At 37.6% G+C, this 17,936-nt stretch overlaps 1 protein-coding gene across 3 annotated transcripts in view; it reads left to right on the top strand.

Annotated features, from left to right (window-relative positions):
* phactr2 (phosphatase and actin regulator 2) overlaps window positions 1–17,936 on the top strand; it is a 55,734-nt gene that overhangs the window by 24,232 nt on the left and 13,566 nt on the right. For all 3 annotated transcript variants that reach the window (XM_055227097.1, XM_055227096.1, XM_033979351.2), the window contains exons 2-4: window positions 7,560–7,739; window positions 11,300–11,374; window positions 14,557–14,700. In XM_055227097.1, the coding sequence (XP_055083072.1) occupies window positions 7,560–7,739; window positions 11,300–11,374; window positions 14,557–14,700 (399 nt within the window). The remainder of the gene's footprint in view (window positions 1–7,559; window positions 7,740–11,299; window positions 11,375–14,556; window positions 14,701–17,936) is intronic.

The following is a 17,936-nucleotide window of genomic DNA, read 5'->3' as shown; positions in this document are numbered from 1 at the left end:
TTTTTTTTTTTTTGATAAACTGTGTCCTCTCTCTGTCTCTGCTGCTTCAGACTCATTCTGGTCTTAAATGTTCATATTAACCCTCTACATGATCCTGGGGTTTTTATTTCACTCATAGAATCGTAGTCTTGTAAATATAATAAAGGTAAATTTCGTGGAGTCGCAGAGAACAGTTTAACTCCCAGTCGGCTCAGGTCTCGTCTGTGTCTCTGCTCCAAACATAAAACGACTGAACTTCAGCTTCATCGTTTCATTAAAGCTCCACGTGACTCTATTCTCTCTGTTCTAACGTTTCCTCGTCACACACAGACCTGGAGTTGTGTTTTGTTTCATTCACACATGTTTAACGCACAAACCTGCAGATTTAGGCTGAGAAAACGCTCTGTTCCACCTTGTGATGTCATCGTGTGGTGATACAGGAAGTGCTCCGCTCCACACAGCTTCACTAGAATCATTTGGATCATTTCAACTTCTGGTATTGTCACTTATCTCGACTGAACTAAACGTAAAAGGAGCTGTTAAAAACTGTTGAAAACTACCACTTGATGACATCACAAGGTGGAACAGAGCGTTTTGAGCTTTGGAGATGTTACAGACTAATAATAAAGTGTCAGTCAAACATGTGAGAATGAAACAAAACACAACTCCAGGTCTGTTTTTGATGCTCTAACATCGTTCTAACACGACTTAAAGCTACAAGAGTCAGTTTTGTGTAATACGGAACCTTTAATCAAGTTTTGTAAAAAATAAAACAGAGAGAATACTATTAAAAGTAGCTACAACTAGAGTAGTACTTGAGTATAAAGCTTCAGTACTTCAGTATTTCCATCATTGTTCATGTGTTTATTTGTACGAGCCAGAGTTGGTGGTTCAAATCCTGCTCTTCACTTAAACAGAGTTGGTCATAATTAAAAAAAAACCTCAATATAACAAATCATAAAATAAATCAACTCAAAATGACTAAGAAAAAAAACAACAAAAATTCAAAATAACAAAAAAACCAAACTTAAAATAACTAAAAAAATGAAGATAATGAACAAAAAAAATGTATTAATAAACTAAAAATAACTTAAAATAACAAAATAAAACTCAAAATAAACAACTCAACAAAAAAACAAAACAACAAAAAGCAAAAAATTCAAAATAATTTAAAAAATGAAGAAAATAAACAAAACATTTTTATTAATAAACTAAAAATAACCAAAAAAAAACCCCCAAAAACCCAAAAATAAATTAAAATAAACAACTCAACTAAAAAAACAAAAAAACAAAAACTAAATAAACAGCAAAAAGCAAAAAAAACACACAAAAAAAAAACAACCCTCAAAATAAATAAAATAAATAAATAAAAACCCCAGGATCATGTAGAGGGTTAATCTGAACATTTAAGACCAAAATGAGTCTGAAGCAGCAGAGACAGAGAGAGGGGACAGTTTATCAATAGAAAGTGAATTGGAGCCAGAGTGGATGGAGCACTTCCTGTTTGGAGCGTGGCGGCGAACACATTATGTCCATTTATATAAACAGACTGAGCAGGACTGAAGTGACTAAAGTGACACTGAACTGAACACGTCTCTCGTTTCACTCGAGTCAGGACCTTTGAATCTGCTCAGTGTTGATCCGTGTCTGGTCAGTTTCTCGTGGTCAGTTTCTCGTGGTCAGTTTCTCGTGGTCAGTTTCTCGTGGTCAGTTTCTCGTGGTCAGTTTCTCGTGGTCAGTTCTGTCCAGTTGTGACCTTAAATCTGTTCTTCAGCGAGTCGCAGAGGAGGAAGGAAGCCTCTCCCTTCCACCGCCTTTTCTCAACACATGTTCCTGCTAAAGTCGTTTTTTTTTCTCTCAAAAAGAAAACAAAACTGTGGCTCGTTCACACACGACTCCGAGCGGCGTTATGTCATTTATTTGACTGGGAAATGTGGTTTACCTGCTCCACCTGCGCACGTGTCCCGTCTGCATCGGGTTTAGAAGTACTACTACTACTACTACTACTACTACTACTACTACAAGTACAAGTATCACATCACAACATCTACTTAAGTAAAAGTATTTAAGTACCTGTTAAAAAATTGACTTTAACAGTAAAAAGCACAAGTATTTCACACAGGTGTAGTTCATTTGTTGGTGTTAAATGTGGAGATATTGATTTAAAAAAAATATTTTGGTCACAGTAAAAATACAAAACTATTTCTTAACTTTTCTTATGAATTTTGTTTATTTATTTTTGCTCAAAGCCGAAGTTTAAACTCGAAAACTTTAGTCAAACTTCAGCGTTAAAAATAACCTCTCAAATCAGATGAAAAATACTTTTACTGTTCAAAAATGTAGTGGAGTAGTAGTAGAAAGTACAGATACTGCGGCAAAAAGTTACTTAAGTGAAAGTAAAAGTACCACATGAAAAAAATCTACTTAAGTAAAAGTATTAAAATACCTGTTTAAAAATGTACTTAAGAGGGTAAGAGTAAAAAGTCGAAGTATTTCACACGTTTTGTTCAAGTGTAAATTATTTTTATTTTGGTCACAGTATCATTTTTTAAAATTTACTTATTAATTTTGTGTTTATTTGTGTTTTGCTCAAAGCTGAAGCTCAAACTCGAAAACTTTAGTCAGAATGTTTCCCCGAACACGGTAAATAACTCAAATCAAACTCTCAAATCAAATGAAAAGTACTTTTACGTTTCAGTCCTGTTCATAAAGTAGTAGTAGAGTGGAAAGTACAGATACTGCTGTCAGACGTACTGCAGTACAAGTCAAAAGTTCCCCACAGTTTCTATTGAAAATCTGCTCCAGTTCCTGTTTGACTTTTGCCGACGATGTGTTTTTGATTATCCTGCGGCTCGGTCCAAGTCCTGACTCACACGAGGAGAATGGCTCTGGTGGAACTCAAATATAAATCTACGTTTGATTTTGCAGTTGCAGCGAGTCGTGCGGTGATGTAACGAGGAAACGTTAGCACGCGGCTTTGACAGTCGGCTAATCTGTTTAATGGAGTTTGATGAAGTGTGAAATGCTTCGAAAAGTAGATTTGAGCTTCAGTCGTTTTTACTCTGTCGTGTCTCTACGTGTGTGTGTGTGTGTGTTTGGGTTCATATTTATCTGTACAATTACACAACACGGCGTTTGTTTAGCGCAGTTTCGCTCACGTCTGGCGTTTGTTTTGCGGCGCAGACTTGGTCCTCCAGACTCTTCTTCTGTGTTTTTGTTTCTTCTTCGTGTGGCCTTCGTTGTCCGCTGCCTCGTCCGTTTGCAAATCCAGTTTTGGGAAGAGTTCAGCGTTTTTGTGTTATTATTTTTGCCTTTATTTACATCACATGTGTCAAACTCAAGGCCCGGGGGCTAAATGCGGCCCACCACGTCATCTTATGTGGCCCGAGAGAAGATAAATTAAAGCTCGACTGTCATTTTAAAATAAGTCTGTGCTGCTTTAATGTTTGTATCGACAATAAACTAATGAGATTCTCCCAACAAGTGACACTGAGAAATATTTGCAAATAATCATCACAAATTATTCAGGAAAAAAAAATTGTCGGCGTGGAGGGAAGTTTCAAGAAAGACGCTAAAGGTGAATACAAGTTTGTGCTTTAAGGAGAAAATCTGTGTTTTTTGTGTTATGAGGCGCGGTCGGTCCAATCTACGTCGACATTTTGACACAAAACACGGAGCTAAGTGTGAAAAAGTGAGTCTGCGAGAAAAACAACAAACTGTCCAATAATTAAAAGTCTAAAAAAGTCTGTTTTTGAAGCAGAGCTGAAGAAAAATGTCAGTTTATCAGGAAATTCAGATACACAGAGACGTAATATTTGCAACTTGAATAAGTAATAAACACAGAAACATTTATTTAACAAGTTTAAAATTAGTTACATTTATTTTACGTGACATTTGTTTACATTTAGTGACATTTTTCCCGCCGCACAGTCACATCTGGCTCTTGATGGCGGCCATTTTGCTGACGTGGCCCTCGGTGAAAATGAGTTTGACGCCTCTGATTTACACCTTTAAGTTAATATTTAGCTCTGACGTTGCTCCGTTGTTTTTATTTATTCCTGTGAACTCATGCGCGGAGATGCTAACTCTGTCCGTCTCCTTTTCTCTTGTAGTTTGGGCTGGAACGACAAATAACGGCGCGGTACGTTAACGGTTTTGTACTTTTGTGAAGCAGATTAAACGGAGAACGCCGCTAAAAGTTCCCTCTGCGTCCCGTGGCTCCTGAACACATCACAAACTGCACAAAACAACACAATGCACAAGTCCACGGTCACATATGGATGTAGCTAACCTGCTAGCTGCCACGTGATCCTGGGGTTTTTATTTCACTGTCCCGAAAACGTTAGCGACAGGTTTGATTGCGTTGTCGGCGGGAAGGGGCGTTACCTTCAACAGCCTCGCTCCGGATTGGCTCCTCAGTTGCTGTGATACTCTGCTCCAAATTAGCCGCTGTAACTGCTAGCCTCGATTAGCTTCATTTGCTTCATTTCTGTGGAAGTTTTTATTAAAAAGAGGTTCGTTCCACATCGGTTAAAGTTTAGTTTCTCCCTAAAATGAGTTCTTTTTGTTCTTTTTGTGTTTGTTTTGACTAAAAGTGAAACCGTGAGCTCATATTCCCGCGGTTAAACTCTCCTAATGAACCTTCTATTGTTTCTGTGGAAAATTCTTCTTCCTGGAATCATATCCGATCCTTTCCTTCCCTAATCCCGCGGCGGGTTTTATAGTGGCGTGATGCCGTTTATTATCCCCGTTACTGCCGTCGCTTCATAAACGGCGCACGAAGCAGCAGCTCCATCTCACCTATTGTTTTGATTCGAGATCCACAGGAAGAGCAAATGGAGACGGAGGAAACGGTGAAGCGGAGCGAAGTCAGAGGACGGCGAGCCCGACCCAGCGCCGCTCTCATCATGTTTTTTTTCCATTTTCTGTTTATTTATTCATAGACTTAATGCGCATTTCGCTAATTTGTTCTTATATAAGCTCGAAAAGGAGTGGGAAGAAGAAAACGTATTAGATCCCACGCCCGTCGTCTATTAGGACATAAATTAAACGCTTTGTTTCCGTCGTCATGTGATCCCATTTTCCTCACGGCTACGGAGGTTTTGTTTGGACGCTTTTACATTATGTCACACTTGTTCCTTGTTCCATAGTTTGCTCCGTCGGTGCATCAGGTTTAGCAGCAAAAGTACAAGTATCACATGATAAAATCTACTTAAGTAAAAGTATTTAAGTACCAGTTAAAAAATATACTTTAAGAGTAAAAAGTACAAGCATTTCCCACAAGTGTTGTTCATTTGTTGGTGTTAAATGTGGAGATATTGATTAAAAAAACACAATTTGGTCGCAGTAAAAATACAAAACTATTTCTTAAAATTTCCTATGAATTTTGTGTATTTATTTTATTATTTTATTTATTTTTTCTCAAAGCCGAAGTTTGAGCTAAGGTCGAAAGTCTGACTCTGGGGCTACACAAATCCACAGCTTTGCATTACTTTACATGTACACATACTTTACGTACAAGTACTTTACATACAAGTACTTTACATACTCCCTGCACATGTGTTTTCTGTACATTAACAAAAACGAAGGAGTACGCCATGAAAGTACAGGTGTAGAGTGACAGTGGCTCAGTTGGTAGAGCGTTTAAACATAAACACGTCTCCCGAGTTCAGACGTTCAGCTCAAAGTTCATCGTTTCACTTTTACAACTGGAATAATTACCCCAGTTTATCTCTGCGTCCGATTATGTGAGAAAAACAAACACTAAAGTCGCCACTGTCCACAAACTGGAGTAAATATGATCTACAAGTCGAATACCTCCCCTTTAATACCCCAAAGAACTAAATACCTCCCCTTTAATACCCCAAAGAACTAAATACCTCCCCTTTAATACCACAAAGAACTAAATACCCCATCTTTACTACCCCATACAAGACAAATACCTCCCCTTTAATGCACCATACAAACTTGGCTTCTTGTTTACTGGTTCAGTCCTGGTTCAGTCCTGGTTCAGTCCTGGTTCAGTCCTGGTTTAGTCCTGGTTCAGTCCTGGTTTAGTCCTGGTTTAGTCCTGGTTTAGTCCTGGTTTAGTCCTGGTTTAGTCCTGGTTTAGTCCTGGTTTAGTCCTGGTTTAGTTCTTGTTAAACACCTGAGAAATGCTCTGGTCAAACCTCAGGACAAATGTGTTTTTTCTTCTGTCTGTTTTCTCTCTCTTTTTTTTTTAAATCCACTGTCTCCTTTCCTCTCGTCTCCTCTCTCCTCTCTTGTCTCTCCTTTCCTCTCTCGTCTCTTCTCTCGTCTCCTCTCTAGTCTCCTTGTTCTCGTCTCCTCTTCCTTCTCCAGTTTTATTTTCTTATTATTTATTTTCTCTGCAGCGTCGCGTCGTCATTTTGGTCCAAATGTAAAAAACGCTCTGCTCTGTGACGTGCATCTGTCCATAGGGGGCGCTGCAGCTCCATCGTAGTTTCAGTCAGTGGATTTGTTTGTTTTATGAAGTCGTTTTAGATGAATTTTGTGATTTAAAATGTGTAAATTATAACAGAGATGAGAACCATAGAGACACAAGCTCAATATGTTTCCTGTATAAGTCCACACTTCCTCTGTGGAGCAGAATGAGCTGAACAGGAAGAGGAGGAGCCACGGACGGATGTGAATCAGGCCAAGATACACACACACACACACAGCCCGACACACACACAGACACACCCCCACACACAGACACTCACACACACACTTACACACAGGAGCAGTAGGAAAATATCCTGCTTCAGTTGATTGACGCCTCGAACCTGCTCTGTAATTGTCATCATGTGTCCAGGACTTAGCTCTGTTAGCATTAGCCCTGTTAGCATTAGCTCTGTTAGCATTAGCCCTGTTAGCATTAGCTCTGTTAGCATTAGCCCTGTTAGCATCAGCCCTGTTAGCATTAGCCCTAAAACAGTTTAGCCTCTCGATTAGTCATAAATCCCAGTTACTGCAGTACGTGCTTTGTGGTGTTGGGGAGTATCTGAGTACATGTACCACGAACTTTGAGTAACTGTAATCTGGTATAGTTACTCTTTCATTTTGTGGTATTCAGAGTACAGTTACTTTACTCAAATAAAATGAATACATGGTGAAACTCACTCATAAAAAAGTACATCTTTGTTCATTACGGCCAATTCAGCAGAAACTTCGAGGGCCTCCAGATCTTGTTCTGCGGTCCACATTTGGCCCATGGACCGTAGTTTGGAGACGTCTGTTATAGAGAAAAGCCCCAAAGTGCAGCATTTTAACAGCTACACTTACACTTAAATAAATACCTGTTTGTTTTATGAGCATTTGCTGAAGTGCAGGGCGACAGTGGCTCAGTTGGTAGAGCGTCTGCCCACTGATCAGAAGGTCGCCGGTTCAAATCACTGAACCAGCTGAAGTGTGTGTGTGGTTCATTGACGTAAAGCGTTTTGAGGCTTGAAGATGGAAAAGCGCTGTATAAAAATGCGCCCGTGACCTCCCGCTGTGTCGTGACCTTTAACCTTTGCCTCATCGATACTGTAAACAGATCTCTTTCCTCCGTTCTCATTGCGTGTCTTGTCTCGTAGTTGACGGGTTGGAGAAGTCCTCGTCTCTGGCCGGCTGCGACGTGGCGGTGGACAGCGCCGCGAACACGCCCAACGGCTCCCGGCAGCAGAGGGGGAAACTGTCGTCTTTAGGGAAAATCTTCAAACCCTGGAAATGGAGGAAGAAGAAAACCAGCGACAAGTTTCAAGACCTGTCCAAAGGTTTGTGTCTGTCTGGTTTTCAAACGTCTAAAAGATCAAGTTTTGCTGTGGTTCAAGATGTTTATTCCCGCACTGATACTTAAGAAACAATAATATCGTTTATCGTGATTAAAAAGAGTCGACGATAATCTTTCGTGGGACATTTTATAGATTTTTCAGAGTATAAGTCGCACCAGTCAAAAAAATGCAGAATAATGAAGAAAAAAAAACATATAAACCACATCTGAGTTTAAGTAAAACCATCGCCAACAAAGATAATCACAATTATATCATCAGAATGAATAAAACAAAAAAACAAAACAAAAAAATCATTGTCTGGGGGCCCAGGGTCTTAGGGGGCCCAGAATTTGACCTTCTTCCTATTATTCTGTATTACGGGGGGCCCATGTGAGACGTATTGCCCCGGGCCCCCAAATGTCAGTTGACGTCCCTGCTCGTCCGTAATATTCTAAAGTTAAAGTTATAATTATTCATATCCATAACAACGTTAATCATTATCCTGATATAATCGTTAATCGCAATTATTTTGGCCATGAGAATCGTCACAGAAAACTTCAGTATCGTATTGAGTCGTATCTGGGAGCGATACTTTTGACTTTTGACCATCTGGACATTTGGTGATTCCTGTTCGTCTTTGGTGTCGGGTCATTGAGGTTTAAAGTAAAATGAAGGATTAGAAATGCACCAATCCAACTTCTTCCGTTCCGATACCGATTTCGATCCTATAGCTGCCGATATCTGCCAATACCAGAGACTGGAACAAGCATTTATTTCCTTCAAACTAAAATAAAATGAGACAAAACTGATCCAGATGTTTATGGAGCTGTTAATTATTCGACTAAACGACTTTGTGTGAATAAAAGTTCAAACATTCTGAGACTTTCTGAGCGACTACGAGCTGTAAACGGCCGGATTATATCAGTTTATATGTTAAACCCATTGACTGTTTATATAAATGGACAAAGCTAAACTGCTAGCCGCCGCGCTACAAACAGGAAGTGATCATGTGTGCACTTCCTGCTCCATCGACTCTGGCTCCAATTCACTTTCTGTGTAAAAACTGTGTCCCCTCTCTCTGTTTTTTTGGTCTTAAATGTTCGTATTAACCCTCTACATGATCCTGGGGTTTTATTTCACTATTGTGTCTGTAAATCAAGATATGAACATTAATAACAGACAAAAAATAAAAAATAAAATTAATAAATACAAAATAATAATAATAAAAACAAAAAAACAAACAAAAACAAATGAGGTGCCTCAGTCGGAGGTTTGATTGACAGTGTTGCTAGGCGCCCGCTCCCTGCCAAACCAGTGGTGTGAGCAGGAAGAGGGCGTTACCTTCAACAGCCTCGCTCCTGATTGGCTCTTTGGTTGCTATGATACTCGCGGTCAGATATCTAAATATGAAACTCTGCTCCAGATTGTCTCCTGTACCTGCTCCGGCCTCGATGAGCTTCACTTCGACCTGACCCCTGAGGTGACGTCTCACTCTCTCAGGACATCTGTCTCTGTACATGGTCCCTTAAATAAAGACTAAACTAAACTAAACTATACTCACTGTAAACAACGACACGTCACTGTGAGGCAGATTCTCCAGTGGGATGTCCTGCCCTGGCCGTTCGAAGGAGGACTCACTGGTCACTTTCATTTATAAGGCATTTCTTGGACTACTGCCGAACTACATCTGTCCCTTACTGTCACAGAGAAGAGCTGATTCGTGTTCTCCTCGTTGATTGTGTGTTGCTCTCTGTATATCTATGTACATCTCCGACATGTTAGTGCCACATGAACCATCTCACACTCTGAGGACTTCAGGGTCCGGCCTCCTGCTGGTCCCAGAGTCAGGACTAAACATGGAGAATCAGCGTTTCAGTTTTATGCAGCTAAAACTTGGAACAGTCTGAAGATGTGAGACAGACTCTACTTTGACAATATTTAAATCCAGGCTCAAAACGGTTCTGTTCAGCTGTGCAGACGACTGAAAGGTTTTTATTCTGCCTCTTCTCCTTTAACCCTCTGGTGCACAGCGGTCACTGCAGTGGACAGCGACTAAAACAACTTTCACTTTAATGCATTGGTTTATGTGGAGTGCTCTCTGCTGCCACACTCCATTGAGATCAGTTCAGTGGTCAGTCGTTGTAACTGCAAGTACATTTCCTCTGATTGGTTTTCTTATTCAGGCCTAAACGTTGCATCTAAACAGTGATGAAATTCCCCCAAAAATGTTGAAATGTTTTTCAAAGCATAAAAAGAAAGATGTGTTTGTATATGTATAATAGAACAAGAGTTAATTCATATTTACAGGCAGTTCACAATGTTGTTTCATGTCCCGAGAAGAAGAAAAACACTTCAGAAAAAAAACAAAAAAACTTGACCAAGGCTTTCATAATTCATGCATCAGAGGGTTAATGGTAAATTTATGATGACAAAAGAAACATGGACTAATGGACTTTTATTAGACATAGTAAAGTGACAGGAAAGTATTTGAAAAGTAACAGGAAAGTTTTTTGTAAAATAATGGGAAAGTTCTTAAACTGAGCAAGAGAGTGTTTAAAGAGCGAGAGAGAGTTTCAAGGAGCAAACGAGCGGGTGAGAGAGCTGCAGATTGGGTGATTATTTATGTTTTGATTCGTGTGATTTTAATGTCTTTCTTATTCTGTAAAGCTCTTTGAATTACCTTGTGTACGAATTGCTTTTGTCGTTTTGCGTGGAGCGTGTGGCAGAAATAATAATACACCCAAGGACACTGAAGAAGACAAGAATCAGATAAAAACAAACAAATACAATAAAACATGACAAAAAACTGACTGATAAAAGACGTGTGATTGGACAGTCTGAACAGGGGAGTTTTGAGTCTGGATTTGAAGAGTGGAAGAGTCTAAGATCAAAGAAAGAAAGACTGGAACTGGAGTTGATTTCCTTGAATGTTTTTAAATCTAAACTGAGAGATCTCGAGGCCCCACAACACGCACTCGTTTTTCATAATCTGTTTGTCTTTTCCTCTTGTCTCTTTTTAATTATGTATCTGTATTTTTTATTTGCTGCCGCTCGGCCAGGACTCCCTTTTTTAATCTCAATGGGACTTTCCTGGTTAAATAAAATAAAATATCGACTGAACCGATATTTGGGGAACTCCCTTTGAGCCTATCGATGTTGTTCCTCATCTGACAAAGATCTTCCCACAGTAGAGTCAGATCCACGGTGATGCGAGCTGTAAACCCAGTGTGAAAATCTACAGCTCCTTGTTTTGTGTTTTTTGTCGTCTCGTCCAGACCAAACCGTGATCGTGTTTCAGTTTCTGTCGTGTTACCAGACACGCAAACGCCTCCACGATCCCACAGGACGTTTTGTGTTGGGAGCTCAGGGGTCAGAGGTCACTGTGCCTTCGGGAGGATGTCAGAAATCAGTTTTAGTGCTTCCTCTTATTAAACTCAGCGAGCGGCGCAGCTACGTGCCGCGTCGGGGAGGATCGGTTTAGAAAAACAATGTGTAGGAGGATGTGAGTTTTACAGCCTCCATTATGAATTACACTTAATGCACTTTCTGTTTGTTCATTTCAGTTTTGGAAAGAAAAATCTCAACAAGACAAACGCGGGAGGAGCTCATCAAGAAAGGAGTTCTCATCCCCGAACAAGGTATCAGTATGAAACCAGCCCCAGTGTTTGTGTCTCTGTGATAATTTACACATTTTAAATCACAATATTCATCTAAAACCACGAAAGAAAAGAAACAAATCCACTGATGTCTGTGTTAGAAAAATGTGATGTCCAGTGGAGCTGATGTCGCCGTAAACGTCGTCACAATAAAGAGGCGTGTATTTATGGTGTATTTATGGTGTATTTATAGTGTATTTATAGTGTATTTATGGTGTATTTATGGTGTATTTATGGTGTATTTATAGTGTATTTATAGTGTATTTATAGTGTATTTATAGTGTATTTATGGTGTATTTATAGTGTATTTATGGTGTATTTATAGTGTATTTATAGTGTATTTATAGTGTATTTATGGTGTATTTATAGTGTATTTATAGTGTATTTGTAGTGTATTTATAGTGTATTTATGGTGTATTTATAGTGTATTTATAGTGTATTTATGGTGTATACATGGTGTATTTATAGTGTATTTATAGTGTATTTATGGTGTATTTATGGTGTATTTATAGTGTATTTATGGTGTATTTATGGTGTATTTATGGTGTATTTATAGTGTATTTATAGTGTATTTATAGTGTATTTATAGTGTATTTATAGTGTATTTATGGTGTATTTATAGTGTATTTATGGTGTATTTATAGTGTATTTATAGTGTATTTATAGTGTATTTATGGTGTATTTATAGTGTATTTATAGTGTATTTATAGTGTATTTATAGTGTATTTATGGTGTATTTATAGTGTATTTATAGTGTATTTATGGTGTATACATGGTGTATTTATAGTGTATTTATAGTATATTTATGGTGTATTTATAGTGTATTTATAGTGTATTTATAGTGTATTTATAGTGTATTTATGGTGTATTTATAGTGTATTTATAGTGTATTTATGGTGTATACATGGTGTATTTATAGTGTATTTATAGTATATTTATGGTGTATTTATAGTGTATTTATAGTGTATTTATAGTGTATTTATGGTGTATTTATGGTGTATTTATAGTGTATTTATAGTGTATTTATGGTGTATACATGGTGTATTTATAGTGTATTTATAGTATATTTATGGTGTATTTATAGTGTATTTATGGTGTATTTATAGTGTATTTATAGTGTATTTATGGTGTATTTATAGTGTATTTATAGTGTATTTATGGTGTATTTATAGTGTATTTATAGTGTATTTATGGTGTATTTATAGTGTATTGAGAGAGATATGAGAGAGACTGGAGGTGACTGCTGACACTTTCTCTATGTTTCTGTGGGCCAAAGATGATAACCTCAGTCTTGTCTGAATTTAGCAGAAGAAAGTTGTTTTGCATCCACACACTGATCTGTTGGATGCAGTGGCAGAGTGAATCCACTGGTCCATATTCACCTGCTGCTAGTGAGACATAGATCTGAGTGTCATCTGCATAGTTGTGGTAAGACACATTATTGCTGCGTATTAACTGGCCTAATGGCAGCATGTAGAGATTGAACAGCAGGGGTCCCAGGATTGAACCCTGGGGCACCCCACAGGTCAGGGACATTTTATCTGATATACATTTTCCAATTTCAACAAAGTACTCCCTGTTTTCTAAATAGGACTTGAACCAGTTTAGTGCCGTACCAGAGATGCCCACCCAGTCCTCCAGTCTCTGTAAGAGGATCCCATGATCAACAGTGTCAAAAGCAGCACTCAGATCTAACAGGATCAAGACTGAGACTTTGCCTGCATCAGTGTTCAGGCGGATGTCATTTGCCACCTTGATAAGAGCGTATAGTGTATTTATGGTGTATACATGGTGTATTTATAGTGTATTTATAGTATATTTATGGTGTATTTATGGTGTATTTATGGTGTATTTATGGTGTATTTATAGTGTATTTATGGTGTATTTATAGTATATTTATGGTGTATTTATGGTGTATTTATAGTGTATTTATAGTGTATTTATGGTGTATTTATGGTGTATTTATAGTATATTTATGGTGTATTTATGGTGTATTTATAGTGTATTTATAGTGTATTTATAGTGTATTTATGGTGTATTTATGGTGTATTTATGGTGTATTTATAGTGTATTTATGGTGTATTTATAGTATATTTATGGTGTATTTATAGTGTATTTATGGTGTATTTATAGTGTATTTATAGTGTATTTATAGTATATTTATGGTGTATTTATGGTGTATTTATGGTGTATTTATGGTGTATTTATAGTGTATTTATGGTGTATTAATAGTATATTTATGGTGTATTTATGGTGTATTTATAGTGTATTTATAGTGTATTTATAGTGTATTTATGGTGTATTTATGGTGTATTTATGGTGTATTTATAGTGTATTTATGGTGTATTTATAGTATATTTATGGTGTATTTATAGTGTATTTATGGTGTATTTATAGTGTATTTATAGTGTATTTATAGTGTATTTATGGTGTATTTATAGTGTATTTATGGTGTATTTATAGTATATTTATGGTGTATTTATGGTGTATTTATAGTGTATTTATGGTGTATTTATAGTATATTTATGGTGTATTTATGGTGTATTTATAGTGTATTTATGGTGTATTTATAGTATATTTATGGTGTATTTATAGTGTATTTATAGTGTATTTATAGTGTATTTATGGTGTATTTATAGTGTATTTATGGTGTATTTATAGTATATTTATGGTGTATTTATGGTGTATTTATAGTGTATTTATGGTGTATTTATAGTATATTTATGGTGTATTTATGGTGTATTTATAGTGTATTTATGGTGTATTTATGGTGTATTTATAGTGTATTTATGGTGTATTTATGGTGTATTTATAGTGTATTTATAGTGTATTTATGGTGTATTTATGGTGTATTTATAGTGTATTTATGGTGTATTTATAGTGTATTTATGGTGTATTTATGGTGTATTTATAGTGTATTTATGGTGTATTTATGGTGTATTTATGGTGTATTTATGGTGTATTTATGGTGTATTTATGGTGTATTTATAGTGTATTTATGGTGTATTTATGGTGTATTTATAGTGTATTTATGGTGTATTTATGGTGTATTTATGGTGTATTTATGCTGTGGTTTTCTTTACATCGTCAGAGATAACACACAATTGGAAAACCATTTTGTGAGTTTGATCAGTTTTATAAGTTCTTAAATTGTCTCGTTGTAGATGAGCCCGTGAGCAACGAGAACCTGAACGGCCACGCCACCTCGAGCGTGAGGTCGGAGGAAGTGACGGTCGACATAGAGTCACCTGGCGCACAGCGGCAGGAGCCGGCGGTCGCACCTGTCGACGGCACCGAGGACAAAACAGGTCAGACAGACAGTACCACTCTGACACTGGCTCCGTTTGTAATGTAGCGCCATCTATGGACAGTCTGTGTGATCTTGTGTCGTGTTATGAACGTTTGGGGTCAGTATTTATCATGTGCACTTTTTTTTTTGTCTATGAAATCAGATTTAAGATGTAAAAGTTTGGATTAATAACTTGTCTGACTCAAACTAACGACTAAACTGTTTAATTCTGCTGTTTATTTATCGCAGCTCATGATTTTCAACAAGATCGTAGATTTATAATAGTTTTTCAGGGATAAATCTTCTTCAGGATTGTTGTGTCAGTGGCAAAAATAGTGTCAATATTATCGTTTATCGTGTATATTTCCTTTATCGATACATCACACTACAAAACGTCTTATTGTGACAGGTCTGTATTTTTAATGTTTTATATTTTTATTGATGTGTGTATTACAGTATACTGTCATTTAAAACAACAAATGGTCATTTTTTATCTAACAATAAAAAAATAAGTAAATAATATAAAATAATAATAACGTAATAATAATAATAAAAAAAATAATAATCACACACATCTTGAATAAATAAATAAATAAGAAGAGTATCACATAATAAATAATAAAAATAAATAATAATAATAATAATAATAATAATAATAATGATGATGAAAAAATAAAAACATATAATAATAATAATAATAATAATAATAATAATAATAATAATAATAATAAAAAAGGGGGTGGAGGTTGGCTTAGACAGTTTCAAAAAAGTCAATAAATGTTTGCCACTTTCTATAAAATTAGTTTACAATGCCCTTCTTGGAACATCTAATCTTGTCCACTTTCAGAAAGGACATAACCTCATTAATCCACTGAGCGCTGGATGGGGATTTTTTTGATTTCCAGTGTAAGAGAAGATACAGACACAGTTCTGTATTTTTATCATGGACTGTTTTAGTTCACACTTGTGGATTTGGAGCAGGTCTGTTTTGTGCTGTTGGATTTATTCAGAGCTGTTAAAATGAGCCTGAATCCAAACGAGCGACGCTTCTCACCTTCTGTAGATGTTTGGAGACGGTTCCTTGTAAAACACATTCAGAGTTTAGACCTGATCCCGCTCTCCTCCTGAACCTCATCTGTTTGAGTTTAGACCTGATCCCGCTCTCCTCCTGAACCTCGTCTGTTTGAGTTTAGACCTGATCCCGCTCTCCTCCTGAACCTCGTCTGTTTGAGTCTTTGTCTCCGGGTGAGCGCTGTCGGCTCTGAGCGCAGTTAAACGTCTGACACTCAGCCTGCTCTGGGATCTCTGCCTAATGCGCACAAATAGATATTCCCATCCCATCAGCAGGAGACCTCTGCTAATGCCGTCTCTCCCCTCAGAGACCGGCCCCTGCCTCAGATGCTAAGTGTTTTCATCTCTACTGTGTTAGCATTGAGCTCCCCCATTTGGAGATATATTCTTGTACAGGTCGATACAAAGGCACAAACATGCAGCTGTAATGTGTTTATTCTGTGTTTGGCAGGAGCATGGATTCAAGCTCCAAACATTTTTAATAAATATTCTAAAAAGAGCTCAGATGACACAGGTGTTTTCGTGGGCGATGCTGATGTTTTTGAGCCAATATATGAGGCAGATTTTGATGATTTCACTCAAATTATGTGTTTTAAATGAACTAAAAACACATCCACAGCCCTGTTTTTACTGCAAACCTATAAGAGAGCTGCGTATCACATTTAGCGCAGTCCTTTTCATATTAAAGTGTTAAAATAAAGTATTTTCTACGCAGTAAATTGTTCAAAACAAAACATCGCCCTCTGCTGGAGGTTTAAGGACGATCGCCGAGACGCTAAAAAGTCCAAATATCGACCCCTCTATCACTAATTATAAATATTTGTGGTATAATTTGTGTTTTGAATATTTACATGGAACTTTCCTGGTGATGCTCGTCTCCATGGAGATGTGATTGCGTTGACTAAATGTTCCACAGTGTGATATTAAATGTGTTTCTATCTTCATTGAGATTGTAATAAACGTGTCACGATAACACGTTTTGAAGTTTGACATATCGCTGAAGTAAATATAAACGATAAACAATAATAATGAAACTGAAAAAAACAAAGAGCAGATTTAAATCACAAAAACTATTATAAATCTACAATGTTGTTAGAATGAAACACTTCAGTCGTGAGTCAGACAAGTCACTGATTTAAACTTCTACAGCTTAAATCTGATCATCCAGACAAAAAAATAACCAAAAATTTTGGTCCTGTTTTAGTCCTGGTTTCATCCTGGTTTAGTTCTAGTTTAGTCCATGTTTAGTCCATGTTTAGTCCTGGTTTAGTTCTGGTTTAGTCCTGGTTTAGTCCCGGTTTAGTCCTGGTTTAGTCCTGGTTCAGACCTGGTTTAGTCCAGGTTTAGTCCTGGTTTAGTCCTGGTTTAGTCCTGGTTTAGTCCTGGTTTAGTCCTGGTTTAGTCCTGGTTTCGTCCTGGTTTCGTCCTGGTTCAGTCCTGGTTTAGTCCTGGTTCAGTCCTGGTTTAGTCCTGGTTTAGTCCTGGTTCAGTCCTGGTTCAGTCCTGGTTTAGTCCTGGTTCAGTCCTGGTTTAATCCTGGTTTAGACCTGGTTTAGTCCTGGTTTAGTCCTGGTTTAGTCCTGGTTCAGTCCTGGTTCAGTCCTGGTTTAGTCCTGGTTTAGTCCTGGTTCAGTCCTGGTTTAGTCCTGGTTTAGTCCTGGTTCAGTCCTGGTTTAGTCCTGGTTCAGTCCTGGTTTAATCCTGGTTTAGACCTGGTTTAGTCCTGGTTTAGTCCTGGTTTAGTCCTGGTTCATGTGCTTTGGTCCATGGAGAGACCCAGTTGTGCAAAGAAAACGATAAATATTGACCCTAAAATATTTGAATCTTTCCTAAACTGAATGAGTCGACTGATGATCATGAGGAGACGAGCAGGTACCAGACCCTCCTCCAGAGAAGTTCCATGGTTCATCTTTAAAATAAAAGCTGGTTTAGTGTTTGGCAGGTTTTGCAGATGTTGTGCACACACATTTGTAACAGTTGATGTTGTGATTCTGACCTGGCCTCCATCTCCTCCATCTTCTCCATCTTCTCCATCTCCTCCATCTCCTCCATCTCCTCCATCTTCTCCATCTCCTCCATCTTCTCCATCTCCTCCATCTTCTCCATCTCCTCCATCTTCTCCATCTTCTCCATCTCCTCCATCTCCTCCATCTCCTCCATCTTCTCCATCTTCTCCATCTCCTC

This window comes from Periophthalmus magnuspinnatus, chromosome 15 (genome assembly GCF_009829125.3).
Source record: "Periophthalmus magnuspinnatus isolate fPerMag1 chromosome 15, fPerMag1.2.pri, whole genome shotgun sequence".
NCBI classification, from domain to species: domain Eukaryota; kingdom Metazoa; phylum Chordata; class Actinopteri; order Gobiiformes; family Gobiidae; genus Periophthalmus; species Periophthalmus magnuspinnatus.
This window is presented reverse-complemented; position numbering and strand designations above follow the sequence as displayed.